Genomic DNA, 20,651 nt, shown 5'->3' with positions numbered 1-20,651 from the left:
ATGAATCAATGAACATTTTTAGTTCAGTGTATTTATAAAACTTACTGAAGTCATTTCATACATTGAGGCTGTTGCTAGGCTATTTACTTCATTTTCTGAGGACTGGGTAAAATAAGGAAAACTGAGGATTCCTAATTATGTGTGTAGCTAAACAAAACACATGCAAAAGCACAAATGCTAAACACCACTGACTTACCCCTCCGCCCAGGATACACATGAGGATAGTATTCGTAATACAGGTCTGGTTGATCTAGACTTCCAAAGGGTTCAAACTCCATTTCGGCATTCTGGAAAAGGCCCAACTTCACCAGCAGTGCCAGTCTGACAAACCAAAGCTAAAGACACAAAATATAATGGAAACAACGGGTTATTTTTACACATATCAAATTCAGACATTCCTATTTCCTATTAATTTGGTACCAGAGCTTGATTCCTCCTCTGTTAAAACAAGGGCCAAACTAACCTTCTTTCCTTGTACATTTGCATAATTACATGTTTATAAACATACTCTTGAGCTTAATAATAATAATGTAAATGATTTTATTTGATTCCATTTAATTCAACAAATATTTACTGAGCAGAATATGTGTACAAAGCACTATGCTAGGTATAATGAAGATAAAAAGATACAATCCCTCCCGAAAGGAGCATACAATTTAGTGAAAGGTCAGGGGGCCATGATGAGGCAGGGAGACGAGGTCACAAAAATAAATAAAGTGAAGAGATTATAACAGGCTGGAGGAAGGGAAGGCAAGGAGATTGAGGAATGGATGGTGGATAAAGCAGTGTTCGAGGAGGGCGTTGAAGAATAAACAGATTTTGATAGGCAGTGTGATGGTTAAGATTGTGTATCAACCTGGCCGGGCCATGATTCTTAGTGTGATCGTTCCCATGATGGAATCATTCCCATGATGGAATCTGCTGTGAGTAGCCAATCAGTCAAAAGGGAGCTTCCTTGGGCGGGTGGCCTGCATTTGAATATAGGCAGACGTTCTGGCTTTTTGCTTGCTCTGGATCTTGCTGCTGCTTCCTATTCGTCTGACCTCCGGTTCCTGGGACTTGAGCTCTTGGCTTATCTACCGATCTTGGGATTCATTGATCTTTACAGCTCATAAGCGGGAGCCTGGCTCTCCGACCTGCTGATCTTGGGTTCACCAGCCCCTGCAGCTACGTGAATTGGGAGAAGCCTCTAGCCTGATCCAGATTTGGGACGTGCCAGCTTCCACAATCACACGAGCCGTTTCCTTGATATAAATCTCTCTCTATATATTTATATGCTTTATTGGTTTTGCTTCGCTGGAGAACCCAGCCTAAGGTAGGCAGTGCCTGGAAGAGAAGAGGTAGGGGTCTTCCAAGTACAGGAAACAGTATGAACAAAGGCATAAGGAGTGAGAAGTACATGATGTGTGTGAGGACAGTAAGCTACTCAAGTGGCTGGGACACAGAGGACATTTAGGAAAAGTGTGGAAATTAAAATTAGAGTGCTACAGAATCAGAGACTTTTAGAATTAAGAGGTGCCTTAGAAATGACCTAATTCAATCTTCTCACTTTACCAATGAAGCAAATGAGGCCCAAGAGGAAATGATGGCTCAAGATCACACTGTCAGTACTGTCATTAAAAGATGGGACTCAAACTGAGCCTAACATCCTTTTCATTATAGCTTAATGTTTATGGTCATGTTGTAGAGGGTTTTTTGTACATGAGATTAGAAGCTTAAATTGAATTTGGTGGGCAATGAGAAGCTATCGATAGTTTTTGAATGGGAAAGTGAAACGATCAAAACTGTGCTTTAGGAAAATTACCTTCATGGCAGTTTACTAAATGAATGTGAATAGAGAGACCTGAAATAACTTCATGTGCGGGTCTAAAGTAATATTCCCATGAGGGCCTGACGTTGAGGTGGTAAAGGATTTGAGCGATATAAAGAAAATCACTTGTGACTTAGCATACCGATAGATGGAGAGGTAAGGAAGAAGGAAGTACGTCTAAAGTCAGAGGTGCTTTCTCTGGTCTTCACTGCCAATTCTTGGTGGGAAGAGAGGTTAAAGGAAAAGGAGCATGCCTGAAATAAATAAATCATCAGGTCTCCCCAAAGTTATCTATACCTCTCAAAAGCTCTTCATCGTTTTGGAGTAACTGGTGATTTGCTTCATTCTGGGTGATTCTCTTATAAGTTAGAATAAAAGTTTAAAAACTCCCCATGGAAGGGTAAACATTTAAGACTTTTTCAGCTGTTCTTTCTAGTGTCCTTTCTTTCACAACTCTCTTTTGCACGTTTTTTTTTTCTTTTAATTGAAGAGCAAGTGATTCTATTATACCAGGGACAGCAAACATGTGGCACAAATATCGTCACTCCCCCATGGCAGACATAGCTAGCTGATCTGCCATTCTTTTCTAGTAGACCTCGACACACCTCAGAATCTATCACAGTCTAGCAGCAATTACCACTCCTAAGAGGCAAAACCTATCTGTCAACCTTATACCACGTTTGGCTTTTACTATGTAGATTAAGTGCTGGGCACCCTGCGAAAGAACCTTTGGGATGTATACCATTTACTTCATAATAGGGTGAGGTGAGAATCCCAATTCATATCAGTATAAAATGTACGGTATAATTAGGAAAGTATGAACTAGAGTAATCTCATATGGAGACTAAACTCAGGATATGAAAATCCACTTTTTGTTCTAAAATTATTCTTACTGGCATGGAAGGCCACGTTCCCTTCCATGTCCCCAAACTATGAAAGCTAACTAAAATCACAGCAGTCAGGTGTTCTACCTGCAGTGAATCTGTCGTATGACTGGTAGGTAGCCCGCTCTTGCCATAGCCTTGACCATGGGCTGTAAGAAGGCGTCCGCATAGGTCAACTGCTGCCCTCCAGTTTTTGCTGTTCTGTAAGACACAATGGAATTAGCAACAAACAAAACACAAAAACCTCTAAAATGCAGAGTTGCGTGCTTTGCTGGAAGCAGCTCCATCTAGCCATTAGTACCAATGACGAGGTCAGTGAGCTGGCTGATACAGAGAAGAATGTCATTTGTCAGCACTGCACGTGTGATTAGGCAGTAAGAGGAGCCAAGCATAAGATACAGTTCAAGACAATCAAATCATCAAAACATGAAAATTCAACAACTGATGGAACATAAGGAAGAGGCTTATTGGAAAGAGATGAGGAAATTTAGAAAAAAGATTAAATTTTAAGTCTGGATGACTGGGCAAATCAATCGCTATTGATACAAGGTAAGTGAGATATGGCGAATACAAGCAGGAACAAGATTAGTTGGGTTTTACAAAATTATGGAAAATGGTGGAACATTCAAATAGAAGTAACTAGGAAACATGCAGATGAAAGGCTAGGAGAGAAGACAACCCTGGAGAAGTGGATTTGGGAGTAGAATACCTACGGGGAAGAGGTAACCCAGTGAGGCCCACCTAAGGAGAGAGGTGAACTGATGGGGGTAAGCACTCATGGTCAAACCTTCAGTAACGCTGGTGGAAACCCTGGTGGCGTAGCGGTTAAGAGCTACGGCTGCCAACCCAAAGGTCAGCAGTTCGAATCTACTAGGCGCTCCTTCGAAACTCTATGGGGCAGTTCTTCTCTGCCCTGTAGGTTTGCTATGAGTTGAAATCGACTCGATGGCAATACTCATTTAGAAAAGAGGAAACAGTGAAAGAGAGAGGGACGTGACTTTCAAAAGGAAGGAAAACCAGGCCTGTATAGTTCTAGAACTCAGATACCATGGATAGGATTGCTAATGATATGAAATGCAGGAGAATGCATGACAGCTAACAAAATACCTGAGTGTCGGGTTACTGGCAACTTTTGAGAAAAGGAATTAAAAAAATCTATCTGTGGGAGTTAGGGTGTACGTAGACGGTGAGGCAAAGGTGTCAGTAAGTATAGACAACTTATTCAATAAGCCTGACTGGTAAAGCACTCTTAGGTCGTTCTCAACATTGTAAGTAGAAACACTCAGTCACTCACTCACATTTACTGAACACCTATTCGAACGTACGCCATGTACTAGGTGACAGGAATACAAAGATGAATTTGGTTATGAAGACAGATATAAATGAGTAATTACGTAAGAGTGTATTAAGTTAGACACACACACACGTGCACACGCAATAATAGATACTCAGCAACTGTGGGAGAAACCAACCTGGAGTGGTGGCGCAAGGGTGATGAGTCTTGCAAGATGAATAAGAGTAATTCAGCTAGACAAGGTAGGGAGAAAGGCAACCCAGGCAGGGGTAATAAAACGGGCAAAGACAGCAAAGAGCAAAAAGCCCTGTGAAGGCACACTGTCAGTCCTTTAAGTTTGTGGAATTAATAAGGAAAAGAACTGGTAAGTGAACAGAGTGCATTCCAGGAACCACACAGGTAGGTGTGACTGGAGTCTGGAGAGTGCGTGGACAAGTGGCCAAGGCAAGGCTAGAATGGCAGGCAGGGGCCAGATCCCAAGGGCTTCGGGCAGGAGGAAGGGATGAAAGGATCACTGGGATGGTGTGTAAGAGAAAGAATTCTAAGGAATAAAATTTAGAAGTGGAGTGATTGTCGCCAGGATCACACTTGCATGTTTATTTGGATTAAAAAATGAAGTGAGATTTCTTCTAAGATAAAATATGTCTGATTTGACTGATTGGTTTCACAATGAGTACTGACTGCCAAGTAGGTCACATGGCAGGCATTTCCCAAAACTGAATGAGCTTAATCTGCAGTCCTAGGTTTTGACGGAAATATATCTAAAGCACATATGCAACATACAATATGCTAGAAATTAATTACATCCTTTGCAACTATTTACATTTATAATGAAACATTATAGATAATTAAAAAATGTGTGAGGGGGTGACTAGGATTTTTAATTCTTTTGGGGGGCTCTGTGAACAAAAAAGTCTGAAGGCCACTGAACTAGGAGACTTGTGGAACCAGTATGAGGTAACTAGAGGCTGATTTAGCATAGGAGGGGAGGAACATGTTAGAGAAGACAGGACATTTATATTACATATTTACCAAAAAAAAAAAAACAAAACCAAACCCGTTGCTGTCGAGTCAATTCCGACTCATAGTGACCCTACAGGACAGATTAGAACTGCCCCACAGAGTTTCCAAGGAGTGTCTGGTGGATTTGAACTGCTGATCTTTCGGCTAGCAGCTGTAGCTCTTAACCACTATGCCATCAGTGTTTCCATTAAATATTTAGGAGGTAAAATTTCCAGGTTTCTGACTAGGGTACCTGAGTGCTATCGTTAGCTAATATAGGAAATCCGGAGAAGCAGCAGATTAGAGTGGTGGGGGTGCCAGTGAAAATGTAATATGCACTGATAACCTTTCAGGAGCCCTGGGGGTGCAGTGATTAAGAGGTTGGCTACTAACCAAAAGGTCGGCAGTTCAAATCCACCAGTGATATGTTTTAAACATGTACATTACTGTCATGCATGCTGTTTTAAATACTGTTACCTAACACCCACCACATGCCACCCCACCCCTCGCCCATATGCGTAGACATTGTGGGAAGCAGTAAAGTATGAAGAAAAAAAGGAAGTCAACTGTCAACTATGATATATCCATTGTGAATATTTGAGAATATATTCTTGTAAATTTTCTCTCTTCTTTTTAAACACATACTGCTTTGCATGCTTTTTTTTTTCTTCACTCAAAACTCTCCTGTAATCTCACATATTTTTGAGAACATGATTTTTAAGGCTACATAATATTCAATAACACCAATGTTGTTATTGTTGGGTGCCATTAAGTTGATTTTGACTCACAGCAGCCTCTTGTAGCAGAGTAGAACTGCCCCCACAGGGTTGTATTGGCCATAATCTTTATGGAAGTAGGTCAGCAGGTATTTCTCCTACAGAGCTACTAAGTGGGTTTGAACCACCAACCTTTCAGCTAATAGCTGAGCACTTAACCGTGGTGTCACTGGGCTCCTTAATACAAATGTATGCATTTGTTAATATGATTCCCTACTTTAGGATATCGGAAAACATGTTAGCTTTCCAAAAAATAGAAAACTGATCACCAACAGAAAACCATTCACCAAGAGCTGCTGATACTACTGAGCTGACCAAATGATATTCTACTAATATGGTACCGAAAGGGCTCATAATAGGATATTGGACAACTAGACAATGTGAGATTATCTCTCTGCCACTGCAGTGTCTAGCTGTCCTAGGATTAAAAAAAAAAAAATTGCAAGATCAGGGTCTCCTGAGTCCAAGGATTCATCTTTTGGTCATTACAAATGGAAGCAGTATAAAAAGTAATATAAAATTGAAAAATCATAGATAAAAAGGCAGGGTATAGGTTGGTTAGACAGTAAAACTGACAACTTTTTGAGCAATTGTTTTATTTAGAGATGTTAAGAATAAAAACTGCAAATAATAATTATTAAATTCTACCAGTAACTCTGAGTTTTCTGTTCATGCTAAATAAAATGTTCAACTGTTCCTTTTTGATAGGTCCTTGAGAGCACAGATTGTGTGTTATTTATCTCTGCGTAGCTATTACTTTATTACAGATGAATATGCTACTCTGCTCACAGCAGGTACTTAAGAAGTCCAACCAAAAACCAAACCCGTTGTTGTCGAGTTGATTCTGACCCACAGCGACCCTACAGGACAGAGCAGACCTGCCCCATAGGGTTTCCAAGGCTATAATCTTTACGGAAGCAGGCTGTCACATCTTTTTCCTGCAAAGCAGCTGGTGGGTTCAAACCACCGACCTTTTGGTTAGCAGCTGAGCGCTTAACCACTGTGCTACCAGGGCACCTTCAAGTGCTTGGTAGTGAGTATTCATACACTTCCCTTATTTTTGTTATTATACAACTACTCATTTGTGTCCAATATTTACAGCTCAGACTTTTTCATGTTTTATTTACCAACTTATTTGCCACTTTTACATAAAAAGCACCCTGCATTTTCATCAAAGTTGTAAGTGTAGTGACCGGGTCTAAAATCACAGGGTACACCAGCAGCAAGCACAAAGTATAGAAACTAGTCAGAACAGCTTATTAAAGTATTTAACTCCTCCAACATAACAGAGAATTGAATTCTTCTATTAAAGAAGTCCTTCAACTGGCCACCTTCAAGAGCTGGAAATGACAGTATAATCCGTTTTTGATGAAAATATAATTAATCTATTTCTTTCACCACTTCCCCTCATGACCCTCTTCTATTCGAGTCAGACTCTCAGCTACTCTGTGAATGCACACCTTTTCACACTGGTTTATTCTATTAGTCCTCCAGCCAGAAACACCTTCTTCACTTGCCCAAAGATTACCACCCTTCAAAACCAAGCTCAAATCTTAACTTGTCAGTGATGCCTTTCCAGCTCATGGTGCTATCTTCCTATTCTGAATTCCCCTACTACATCCATGGGGTGATACTGCCCCCCAAAAGGTGGCATTTGGTTCGTGGGGAGTAAAAAATCCTTAGATATTACAATGATTAGTGGCTCTCCAAATATTAGCCCCGTCCAACAAAAATCTTATTCCTTAGTATTTAATTTCATAGGATGAAGGAAATTTGGGAAAAAAGGTTCTGAAAAGGCTCCTTACCAATAAACCAAACTAAACCCACTGCCACTGAGTTGATTCCGACTCATAGTGACCCTGCAGGACAGAGTAGAACTTCCACATAGAGTTTCCAAGGAGTGCCTGGTGGATTCAAACCGCCGACCTTTTGGTTAGCGGCCATAGCACTTAACCACTAAACCACCAGGGTTTCCGAAAAGGCTCCTTAGGGAGTCGATAATGAAACAAAGGTTAAGAAATACTGCTCTAGCATACGGACTGCCTCATTTATTTACATACTTGTTACACACAGCTCGGTGGTCTAAGTTAACTTTTCACCATGACCGTGTTCCATCTTCTCCTTCAGGAAAGCTCTTCGAGGCAACAACCATGTCTAGTGCACTGGAACATTTTTTCTAAAAGTATTTATTTAGTATGGTGTCTAGCATGTCATCAACATTCAAAACAATTGTAAACAGTCATTTCATAGAACTACAAAAAGCTAGTAAACAAATTAAATAACGTTGAATCACACTAGCAATCAAAGAAATGCAAATTATAATTTACTAGTGAGTCGATCTTAACTAGTCAAAAAAAAAAAAAAAAAACCACAAATGCCATTGTTAATCTAAGAAATTAGAAACAAAAGATTTAAAATAAAGCCATAACCCAGGCTAGATAAGGATGGTCACAAACAAGCACACTCATATGCTGCCGGTAAAAGTAAACTGGTATAATCTTTCTAACAAACAGCTGAACGATATATATTAAGAGCCTCAAAAATGTCCATGCTTTTTGACCTAGTAATTTCCCTTCAAGAACTTATGATAAAGAAATAATGGCATATGTAGAAGAGATTCCTGTGGAAGATAGTTTATCCAAAGAATAATTATAATAGTCTCAGGTTATGCAGCTATTGAAATGTTTTTAGAGACTCTTTAATAAGAGAAAATGCTTAAGATATTATGTTAAATAGTAAAAAGATACAAAACTAGACCCAAAACCAACCCAGTGCCGTTGTACAAAACTATATATAAGTATAACAAGAGTTTCTTGTGTAGGAGACATATAGACACGCAGATATATACATCTATTCATAAACACAGATACTATATATCAGAGTCCTCCTGACACAGTGGTTAAGAGCTCCGCTGCTAACTACAAGGTCTGCAGTTTGAATCCACCAAGCGCTCCTTGGAAACCCTGAGGGGCGTTCTACCCTGTCCTACAGGGCTGCTATGATTCAGAATTGACTCGACGGCAATGAGTTTGGTTATACACACACACACATATTCACATATGTATACGTGAGGTGTTAACTGACAGTGGTTATAGATATAAATTTTTCAATTTTCTGAAGCAGAGTAAGAATATGATGTTTATAAAATAAGGGGAAAAAAGGTTTGTAAAGAACAGGCTATACACTTACTGAACCAGCCCATTTGTAAGTGAGGCTCTTACTTAGTGGCCTTTTAGAAACAGATTGTGTGCATGTCCATCCGCTCTCACACAGTGCTAACTGCCTCAGAGCTGGGACCACACCCACTCTATACCTTTAACAGTCCTTGACACCCAGTGAGGGAGAACATACCAAGACCAAAGCTCCTGATAGACGGCGACTTCTAGCTAAGGTGCAGGCCAAATCTCTCCGTGTCCTAAGTGACTCCATCATGGGTTTCTAAATGCTTCTCTGTTGTGTGATGCAGCGTTGTCCTTTCTGTAGAAACGTCCACTGCACCTCTGACCCAGGTACCAGCAGTTCTACAGAAAGATGCAATTCTGTCCACCTTGCTCTGCTGATTTCAAGTTTGTGGTCAAAAACGGCCAATTCTAAGAAGAGCTTATCCAGCTTTGTATAGGTTTTAGACATAGTGTTAAACACATGACCGTAAGTGGCTAAGCCGATTCTAAGAAGACAGCCCCCCCTTCAACCATACTTGTAATTTTTCAAACCTCTGTTCTAACTAACCCAATTTAAGCTAAAATAAGTGAATTAAAAAAAAAAAGGACAAAGTTATAGCATTTCTGTATCAAAACCCTTTTTCTCTCAAGCATTAAAATACGTAGCATTTTCACTTGTAATCACTCTATTATTTCAACAAATGTTTTGCTTTTCTATTTCAACAGAACTCACTATCATTATTTTACGGTAACTCAGTTTAACACAGACTACAGATGCCAGGAAACATATGATTTTAATGGTCAGCCAGAATCCTGTCACCTGGAGCCATCCTTGCAAAGAGGTCAACCCCTGCAAGGATGGTAGACCAAGACTCTGACCCCTGTACTTTTATAAATGTTAATCAGTCAAAAATGTTTTAGCTGTACCCTCCTGTTTGCGGTTTTCTCTGTCATAAGCTTCTGTACCACTGCAGCCCTCTGACGTACTTCGTTCAGATTATTCTGACACTGTTTTCCATTTTTCAAAACAAAAACTTTTTTTGCCATAACAAAACTCTGTTTTTAAACTTAAACAGTCTTGTGGTTTTTCCCCTACAACAGCAGGAACCAAATTAATACTTGTTAAAATAATGCAGTATGTTTTTACTAAGTACAGAAGGGATGAGCTACTAAATGTGGCAGCTAAGGAGGCCTGGTGGCACAGCGGTTAAGAGCTCAGTTGCTAAGCAAAAGGTCAGCAGTTCAAATTCACCAGCAGCTCCTTGGAAACCCTATGGGGGCAGCTCTATTCTGTTTTATAGGGTTTCTACGAGTCGGAATCACCTCGATGGCAACGGGTTTCGTTTCTGGTTTACGGCAGCTAATGAATAAAAAAAAGTTTTTTTTTTTTCCTGGGGAAAAAAACATAGGAAATTAGATATAGTAGATATGAATTTCTTGGTGTTCAATTCTCTGACACCTACAACTCATAGTGAACTTAAATTTGTTATCTATTTGACAGCTTTCAAAGGCAAATAGAATTTGTATGGGTGCAAAAATATACTTGGTTATGGATATTTATATATTTTTGAAAACAACTAAAAAAAATTACACAGTAAAGAAGCCTATCTTAGTTTATATCCACTATGTATAGATATTTACCACTAATAAAACATTTAAATGTGCAATAAAATTATTTGTGAACACTTTGCAAATATGAAGTACTCCATAAATGATTAAAATAGTAGAATATATCACAGTCTTCAGCTGTTGCTATAATTTCATATACCAAGATGTGTTTTCTATATCTCATGCTATATCACTACTATTAAAAATGAAGCAAAAACTTACCATCTTAATTACTCATGTTTTTGGTAAATCTTAAAAAAGGTAGCTAATTTTTCCTAATTGAAAATAGAAAAGAGAAAATATTTTTTCTACTATAGTTTCTCACAACATAATTTCCCCCAGATGACTGAATTTAAAATATTAACTTGGATAAATGCCACTATTGACTAAGTGTGCCATGACTAGGCTAAGCACTTTTCTGATTAATACTGAGTAGGCTCTAAATGAAAGGAGCCTCAGTGGTGTAACAGTTAAGTGCTTGTCTACTAACCTAAAGGTTGGTGGTTCACACCCACCCAGCAGCTCTGCAGGCAAAAGACCTGGCAATCTGCTTCCAGAAAGATTACAGCCAAGAAAACCTTATGGGGCAGTTCTACTCTGTCACATGGGGCCGCTATGTGTCGAAATGGACTTGATGGGACTCAATGACAACATAAATGTAATGTGGTGTTGATGTTAGTTGCCACTGAATCAATTTTGACTCAGGGCGACTCCATGTGTGTGGAGTAGAACTGCTCCATAGGGTTTTCAAGGCTGTGGCCTTTCAGATGCAGATCACCAGGCTGTCTTCCCAGGTGCCTTTGGATGGGTTTGAACTGCCAACCTTCTGGCTAGTAGTCAAGCGCTTAACGGTTTGTACCACCCAGGGGTATACTGAAATGTAGTCACGTCTAAGTGAACGGACACTGACCTAATGACCAATTTTCTTGGAGTCAGAACTACCTAATTACTCGAGTGTCTGCCAGGGAGTGTAGCAAACTTCCATTCCACCTTCGTCTTACAAAGGAAGTAACGCGGGGTCTGTGCAGTTTGCTGAACTGCCTGAGGACACTGAGTCCTAGTAAAGGGGCCAGGACTAGAACTCAGATCGGGACTCCTTCTGCTGTACCAAGGCGCAGGGAGGCGTGCCTGCTGCAATTCAGAACCAGAGGTGACTAAGCCCAGCTCCTCTAATCTCTACTTTAGATATGAATTGTCTTCTGGTTTGAGAAGAAGACAGACAAGTAGAGGAAATGGATATAAGACCGCTTTTCCCTATATCATAATTTAAAAAGAAAAAAAATTAAAAAAGGGAAGAACACACACATAACACAAATTGTTAGAAAAGCTTTCCATTTACAATTCATACATGCCCAAACAAGTTTTTTTTTTTTTTCCTAATGAGAGGATATAACATAGTTATTTGGCTGCAGTTCAAGTTTACACTCTATTTCAAAAACATTCCTATCATGGACTGACTTGTGTCCCCGAAAAATACGTGTATCAATTTGGCTGGGTCGTGATTCCCAGTGTTGTGTGATTGTCCACCATTTTGTCATCTGATGTGATTTCCCCATGTGTTGTAAATCCTATCTCTACGATGTTAATGAGGCGGATTAGTGGCAATTTTGTTAACGAGGCAGGATTCAATACACTAGATTTTGTCTTATGCCAATCTCTGCTGAGGTATAAAAGAGGGAAGCGAGCAAAAAGACATAGGGACCCCATACCATCAGGAAGGAAGAGCCAGGAGAATAGCGTGTCCTTTGGACATGGGGTCCCTGCGCTGAGAAGCTCCCAGACTAGGGGAAGATTGATGATAAGGACCCTTCTCCAGAGCTGAAATAGACAGAAAGCCTTCCCCTAGAGCGGACACCCTGAATTTGGACTTCAGGCCAATTTGGACTTCTAGACTCTGAGAGAATAAACTTCTCTTCGTTAAAGCCATTCACTTGTGGTATTTCTGTTATAGCAGCACTAGATGACTAAGGCAATTTCCAGGTCTAGGAACATTTTTGTTCACACAAAATGGATCAGTAAGAACTGTAAGTGTTTCTCCTCAATGGAGGTCAAGTTTTGTCATTACCTCCATCAGGGTCTTAGCAGGAAACAGGGATTACTGAATTTTAGTTACCAAATGAGTTTGGTCAGGTCAGGTTTTGCTGCCAAGTATAATTTTAGGTCTTTAGGGCTTTCCTGCATTTCGAAACTGAGGCTAAGAGAGTACAGACCTGTTTCCAAAAAATAATAAAAACTAGCCATTGTTGGTAGCCTTCTGCAACTTGCTTGGTCAACACTGCTTTTGAAATTTATTCTAATGTATTTAATTGGTTATCTGTAACAGAATTTCTCCTGTTTCTTGCTGAAATTCAAGTTGTAAATCAAATTTCTGGCTAATACAAATTATACTGCAGCAAACACTCCTGAACACGTCTTTTTACGTAGAAGAGTTTTTCTGAAGTATATGATTAGAAGTACAATTGCTGGATCAAAGGTTACACGTACCTTTTCTTTTATCAGCTACTGTTCTGCAAAGCAGTTACATTAACTCACGTTCCACCCACAACGTATGGTGCCCTGTCCTCTCGCCAACAGCTGGTGTTGTTAATTTGACGGTGTTAAAATGGTGTGACACTCTTGTCTTATCTATATTTTCTGATTCCTAGTGAGGTTGAGCATCTTTTCGATGGTTTGCTAGTTATTTGGTATCTGTAATCTGCCTCTCCTTGTCCTCTGCCCTGTTTTTCTTTTGAGCTCTTTCCTTTTCTTATTGAGGACATTCTTGATAAAATCTAGATAGAAGCCTTCTGTCAGTTACCTGCATTTCAAAAATCTTCTCCCAGTCTCTGGCTCATTTTTTAACGTTGTTTATGGAGTTTTGGTTGCACAGAAGTCTTAAATTTCAAAGTAGTCAAATTGATCAATCTTTTTCTTAGTGGTTTAGGCTTTTTGTATCTTGATTAAGAAATGTTTATCTACCCTGAATCATTAAGATTCCCCTCCATTTTCTGAAATTAAAAATTTTTGCTTTATTTCATTTTCGTGTGTGCTGTGAGGTGGAGATTTAATTTAATTTTTCCCATTTGGATATCCATTTGATTCAATACCATTTATTAAGCAGTTCATTCTTTCCCTAGTACAGGTGATCCCTGTTATGGGCAGATTCTGTGTTTGCGAATTCATCTACTGGCTAAGATTTATTTGTATTCCCCAAATCGACACGCACGGTCACTCCTGTAGTCATTCATGGACATCTGCAGAGTGGCAAAAAATCTGAGTTGCCTGATGCACGTGTTCCCAGCTGAGGTCAAACAAAGTGGCGCTCTGCCTTCTAGTTTTAACTTTTATACTGTAAGTAAGCATCCTTTTTGCGGTCTACTTAGTGTCACGTTTATCATATTTCTGTGGGTTTGGTTGGTGATTTCACTGTTTAACACGGTCCCCAAGCATAATATTGAAGTGCTGTCTGTTGTTTCTAACCGCAAGAAGGCTGTGATGTGCCTTATGGAAAAAATGTGTCTTAGATAAGTTTTGTTGAAGTATGAGTTATAGTGTCATTGGCCTTGAGTTCAATATTAAAGAACCAGCAAATTAAACAACCAGTTAACCAACCAGTTACCACTGAGTCAATAGTGAACTCATGGTGAACCCACGTGTGTCAGAGTAGAACTGTGCTCTATACAGTTTTCAACGGATAATTTTTCAGAAGTAGATTACCAGGCCTTTCTTCCAAGGCACCTCTGGGTAGACTTGAACCTCCAACCTTTTTGTTGGTTGGCAGCCGAGTGTGTTAAACATTTGTACCACCTAGGGACTCCATTATTAAATAGATACAGACAGACAGATGCTATCAAGTCACATCTGACTATGGCAACCTCATGTACAATAGAACAAAATGTTGCCTGGTCCTGTGTCATCCTCGCAATCGCCTGTTCGAGTTCACTGTTGAGGCTATTGTGCTAATACATATAACCGAGGCTCTCCCTTACCCTTTCTGGCCCTCCAATTCACCAAACTCAATGTCCTCCTCCAGCAAGTGAGTCCTCCTGATGATGTGTCCAAAGCAAGTGAGTTGGATAATGTTCTATTGTGATCCATAAGGTTTTCATTGGCTAATTTTCACAAAGAGATCACCAGGTTTTTCTTCCTACTCTATCTTAGTCTGGAAGTTCTGCTGAAACCTGTCCATCATGGGTGATCCTGCGGCTAGTTGAAATACCAGTGGTATAGCTTTCAGTATCACAGCAATCAAAAGCCACCATATATGATAAACTGACAGATGGGTGGTGGCCATTACTAAATAAGGTGTCTTTAAGCAGACACACATGTAAAATACGGTTATGTAGTGATTGGTTAATGAAGATGTTGTGGCCAGCAGCTCGCAGGAACCTAATCCTGTATTTCTCCTAGGAGCAGTGGTTCAGTACTCGCTAATTCAGTGTTTGCGGCAACTATGTAGTACATAACTACAGCGAATAATGAGAATTTACTGCAATTTGTAATGCGTCTACTGATTCCACATAGGTTTGCATTTTTGGGCTTGCTATACTGTTCCAACGCTGCACTGCTCCTATTCTTTTTCCGATCCAGTTACTCTGTGCAGGGACCGAGAAGACCGAATGCACTCGTGGCCCCCACACTGCTGCTATAGCATGTAAGCAGTCACTGTTTCAATTTTACTCTTCCCCAGCTTTTCTCCTTGCATGAGCTTCTAAATCATAGAGGCATGGTGGACATTTCCTTGGCCATCTACATGTGAAATATGCATGCATGCGTGTGTGTGTGTGTGTGTTTATGTCACTAGCCTTTGAAGATCACACCCTTCAATCTTTTGACAGACAGTCTTTTCTGCTCCTCAGACTTGCCTGAGAGATGCCTGGAAACTAGCAGGGCCCCAGTCTCTCTATTAATGGAAAAATGTAGGTAAGGAGAACAGGGCTGGCCTGTACCCACCTTCTTCTTCCAATTTACCTCCACGGATTTAGGGAGCCTTACTTGATAAGTTAAGTAGGACATCTGAGGGAGCAGATGAAGGGAACCAGAGATGAGGCCAGAATGAATCACCACAATGCAGTGTTCTAATACCTGGCAGACTCTCATTTCTGGAAGAGTGGTATGTAACTTCAGGAACCTGTGAGAGCCAGTCCTTAGGAGTATGTGCTTCCTATTATCTGAAATTTTAGTTATCTTCTTAGTATTATTATTATTTTTTGCTATTTTTATCTCATTGTTGTCCACCTTCTTATTGTCCTCCCTGCCAGTTTTTCTTCATTTTCAATATTAGATGCCAGTGATATTCAGGGAAGAAATAATTTTTAAAATGAAAGTTTACAGTATAGCATGTAAGAATTTAAGTTCTGTGGAAGAAATCTTATGGAAACCTAATAATTACTATATAAAATACTTAGAGCTCCAATAATGAAGTTAGTTTGAATGAGAAAAAGATCTAAATTTAAAGAAAAATCAATTAAAAAAAAAAAACAGGATATAAGATATAGACTGTATTTGAGAAACTGAACATAGGCATTCTACAACCTCCAAAAGATGAGAAAAAGAGTCCAATAAAAATCACTTGAGTAACTAATAGTAGGTACACAACTTTTCCTCGTTTAAGACTCAAAGGGAATCATTAACTCAACATATGATACCATTAAAGTGATTAAGACGTCCTTTACCAAACGCTATGACATTCATTTCCCTGTAAATTACAGTCTTAGAACACTCTGACATTACTTAGGAAAATACATTTTGTAACTCTTCCTCAGTCTTAAAGATGATAGAAATTGTTTCAGGACATAATTAAAATATCAGGGCAAGGTAATGATCTTTTAACAAATAAATTTCCCACCTTAAATAGGTTCCCTTGTTAGGACTGTTAATAAAGTCTCTAACGGCCTCAAGTAATTTTAATGCATTAAAAAAAAAAAATCAATCAAACCATTGTATATATTTATTAATACTAAAAATAATCAAAGACAGTAAAAAGTTAACCTGTAAAACAAATTAATTATAATGATTGGATATGGATTTGTATGGAATTTTAAAACTCATCATTATGAAATAAAGTCATACTTTAAATACCAAAAAAACCCAAACGAAACCCACTGCCATCGAGTCTAATCGACTCATAGTGACCCTACAAGACAGAGTAGAACTGCCCTCACAGGGTTTCCAAGGCCATAATCTTTACGGAAGCAGACGGCCTCATTTTCTCTCGTAGAGCCCTTGGGTGGACTTGAACCGCCAGCCTTTTGGATACCAGCCGAGTGCTTAACCACAGCACCACAAGTGTCATGGATTGAATTGTGTCCACCAAAAATATGTGTCAACTTGGTTAGGCCATGTGTGGTTGTCTTCCATTTTGTGATTTTCCTATGTGTTATAAATCATAACCTCTGCCTGTGGTTAAAGAGGATTGGGGTGGGATGTAACACCCTTGTTCAGGCCACATTCCTGATGCAACGTAAAAGGGTTTTCCCTCGGGTGTGGCCTGCACCATCTTTTATCTCTCAGGAGATAAAAGGAAAGGGAAGCAAGCAGAGAGTTGGGGACCTCATACCACCAACAAAGCAGCACCGGGAGCAGAGCGTGTCCTTTGGACCTGGGGTCCCTGTGCCTGAGAAGCTCCTAGACCAGGGGAAGGTGAGAACAAGGACCGTCCTCCAAAGCCAACAGAGAGAGAAAACTTCCCCTGGAAGCTGATGCTCTGAATTTGGACTTGTAACCTACTAGACTGTGAGAGAATAAATTTCCCTTTGTTAAAGCCATCCACTTGTGGTATTTCTTATGGCAGCACTAGGTGACTAAGACAACTAGGACTCCTGTACTTTAAATACAGCTTATTAGTTGTTGTTTTTGTTAGGTATCGTCCCGTGGTTTCTGACCCATAGCGACCCCAGATACAACAGAACAAAACGCTGCCTGCGTTAACTTCACAATCATTGCGTCACAGCCACTGTGTCAATCCATCTGATCGAGGGTCTTCCTCTTTTTTTACTGACCCTCTACCTTACTAAGCATCATGTCCTTCTCCAGGGATTAGTCTCTCCTGATAACATGTCCAAAACAAGTGAGATGAAGTCTCGTCATCCTCACTTCCAAGAAGCACCATAGCTGTACTTCTTCCAAGGCAGATTTGTTCACTCTTCTGGCAGTCTGTGGTATATTCGATATTCTTCGCCAACAGTGACATCAACTCTTCTTCTTATTCATTGTCCAGCTTTCGCATGAATATGAGGCGATTTAAAATATCCTGGCTCAGGTCTGGCAAACCTTAGTCCTCAAGGTGAAATCTTTGCTTTTCAACACTTTTAAGAGGTCTTTTGCAGCAGATTTGCCCAAATGCAATATATCATTTGATTTCTTGACTGCTGCTTCCACAGGCATTGGTTATAGATGCAAGTAAGCCCTGGTGGCACAGTGGTTAAGTGCTACAGTCGCTAACCAAAAGGTTTGCAGTGAGAATCCACCAGGCGCTCCTTGGAAACTTTATGGGGAGTTCTACTGTGTCCCATAGGGTCACTATGAGTCAAAATCGACTCAACGGCAACGGGTTTTTTAATGGGCCTTCACTACTATCAGTTTACCCATTTCTTGTTAATGATCACATTTTGCAGAGGCTATGCCAACCTTTTTTGACCTCTGTCCAATGCCTAAGCTCACCTCTGTTCTTTCAGCAGATACCTTGGATACTTTACTCTTGGTAGAGCATACAAACACCGCTAAGGCAGGATCTTTAGTTTTCCTCTTTGTGATCTCAGATGCCTTTCAATTTCTTTCTAATGCTTTCCATTTCTTTCAGGGCAGAGGAAGAAATGTTCCTTGTCTCTCTCCAAACTGAACTCCTATTTTTGTTTTCATTTCTTCTCAACTTCTTTGAGGACTGCTCCATTAATTATCCCACTTTTGCTTATACAGTTCACCTATCCCTTTTTATAAGATCCTTCCTCATCATAAATATATAAAAACCTGTTGTTGTTGAGCTGATTCTGACTCATAGCAACCCTATAAGACAGAGCAGAACTGCCCCACAGGATTTCCAAGGAGTGGTTAATGGATTCTAACTGCCAACATTTTGGTTAGCAGCCAAGCTCTTAATCAGTGTGCCACCATGGCTTTATAAATATATAAAAGTGTCCCCAATTCTTCAAACCAACACTCTGACTCTACTTCTTTCTCAAAAGAGAAGCTTTCTGCCTTGGCTTCCTCATATCTACTCATTCATACATTCTTTTATTTACTTATTCAAAAATTTTTGAGTACCTACTACATGCTGGACATTGTTCGAGGCCCTAGGGCTTCAATGGTGAACAACATAGATATAATCCCTGTTCTCGTGATATTTACTACAGATCTTTAGTTTGTTAAATCTGGCTTCTGCCTTCACCCCAATTTAAAGCATTTGTTATTGACATTGGTGACATGTTATCTTCTTCCATTTCATATATATAATGAAGTCAGGATAAAATCCAAGTTACAAGAGTGCTTTGCCAACGTTCAGTGCATTCTCAGAAACAGCCCATAGGTATTGCAAGAGCCAAAAATGTTTTTTTTCAGGCAAGAGATCAGAGATTACAGAAAGATAACAATCAAGATTAAACATAAGGCCATAAGAAACTAAGTTTAGAGTGGAAAGGAGAAGGTTTTCACTTTTTTTTTCTTATTTTTGTTCTTGTAGAAGGCAAGAGCTCTACTGACAATAGACCATTAGAAAATGAAAACTGAAGTAGAAAATCAAAAGGAGAGGGCCTTAAGAAATTCAATAACCTAGGGAGGGATATCCTTGTGTGAAAATCAAAGTGGAACACTGCCCCTGCTTATACTTATTTGAAAGGCCTTTGTATATCAAGACTTTGCATTGTACTTGGTCACTGCTGAGAACTCCATTGCACAGGAGCTCCAAGCAACCCAGTCACTGTAGTCATCAGCCACTGACTGCATCCTGAACCCTTGAAAGCTTCTAAAGTAGTGCTGAAGTCACCGCACTACACAAAATTATAAGGATGTTTGAATTTAAGAGAACTAGTCAATTAAGAAAAAGGATTTTATGATTTTGCTAAACATTACTGTAAAAGATCAAGAAATAACTCCTTTCCTGTGGTTTTCGTCCAGGGCTTTTGTCTTACAAACATGATTAATTTCTGGGCAGAATGAGGACAGGTTATATACTTAACTTTCAAATATTGTTACTGAGTTAAAGGTGAGAATGATGTAATAAAAAAAGACTAGGATTATTTGATTCTGAGTTTACTATAAAGTCTTTGTGCAGCTAAGTGATTCACCTGTTACTTTTGTAATACAAAAGATGGTTCCCTCTAAGTAGGAGATTGTACCTCGTGCTTCCGTGAAATAAACTTAAAGATCTTATTTTCTTTTTTAGTTCTTAATTCACAGGTCAGTCTTCATCTCTCATTTAAATTTCTAAACCCTTCAACTATTATATCTTTGGAACCAAAATATGCTTAAAACGAGGTGAAATCTGAAGATTAGTACAGAAGAATTCATCGTAATTGAGAAAAACAAGATGGGGAACACAAAAAAAGAAGTGAAGTAAAGTAGGAAATGTCATCCTCTTTTGCAAATGTTGAAAACTTAATACATCTCCTTCGCCTTGTTCACCCACATCAACAGTTAGTGCACTGAGGGATGTGCCACCAAAAAGCAGGCAGGGTAAGGGCTGGGTTTTTACATAGCTGGTGGAACTTCTCATTACCAAAGTCAAGCATTTCATTTTTCTAATCCCTTTAATAAAGCACTCCCTCAGACCATACACAGAAGACACTGGGAGAATGGCTTTGATAAATCTACACTAGGCAACCAGCTGGAGAGCTTGGAGGATCAATTCTAGAATACACGAGTGACTCCAAACTGGGGAAAGGCGGGTATGGTTTGATATGTGGCTATCATTTGAGAGTGTTTACCAGATGGTTATTTTAAGATTCCTGAATTAAACTTGTATGATAGGTTTCCATTGTTTTTTCCTTAATAATATAAAAAAGCAACCCAATAACGTTAAAGCTCTCACAGAGGTTACAAATTCACTAGAAACAAATCAAAATGCATAGCACTGATGATCCAGTATTAATGCATTAAAAGAAAAAAAAAAAACCTACGGTATTCATGGCAAAGTTTAAATAG

At 39.5% G+C, this 20,651-nt stretch overlaps 1 protein-coding gene across 12 annotated transcripts in view; it reads right to left on the bottom strand.

Moving 5' to 3' along the window:
• Nucleotides 1-20,651, bottom strand: part of TRAPPC12 (trafficking protein particle complex subunit 12) — a 113,900-nt gene that overhangs the window by 70,796 nt on the left and 22,453 nt on the right. For 11 of the 12 annotated variants that reach the window (XR_010323539.1, XR_010323540.1, XR_010323541.1 and 8 more), the window contains 2 exons: nucleotides 2,782-2,895; nucleotides 197-335 (listed from right to left, as the gene is read on the bottom strand). Coding sequence is in view for 8 of the 12 variants with exons in the window: in XM_023550399.2 (XP_023406167.1) it covers nucleotides 197-335; nucleotides 2,782-2,895 (253 nt within the window). In the remaining 4 variants the exon portion in view is untranslated. The remainder of the gene's footprint in view (nucleotides 1-196; nucleotides 336-2,781; nucleotides 2,896-20,651) is intronic. The other variant, XM_023550401.2, reaches the window with a different exon arrangement.

This window comes from Loxodonta africana, chromosome 12, assembly GCF_030014295.1.
Source record: "Loxodonta africana isolate mLoxAfr1 chromosome 12, mLoxAfr1.hap2, whole genome shotgun sequence".
In the NCBI taxonomy this organism is placed as follows: Eukaryota; Metazoa; Chordata; class Mammalia; order Proboscidea; family Elephantidae; genus Loxodonta; species Loxodonta africana.
Note: the sequence above shows the minus strand (reverse complement) of the source record. Positions and strands in the feature narration are given on the sequence as shown.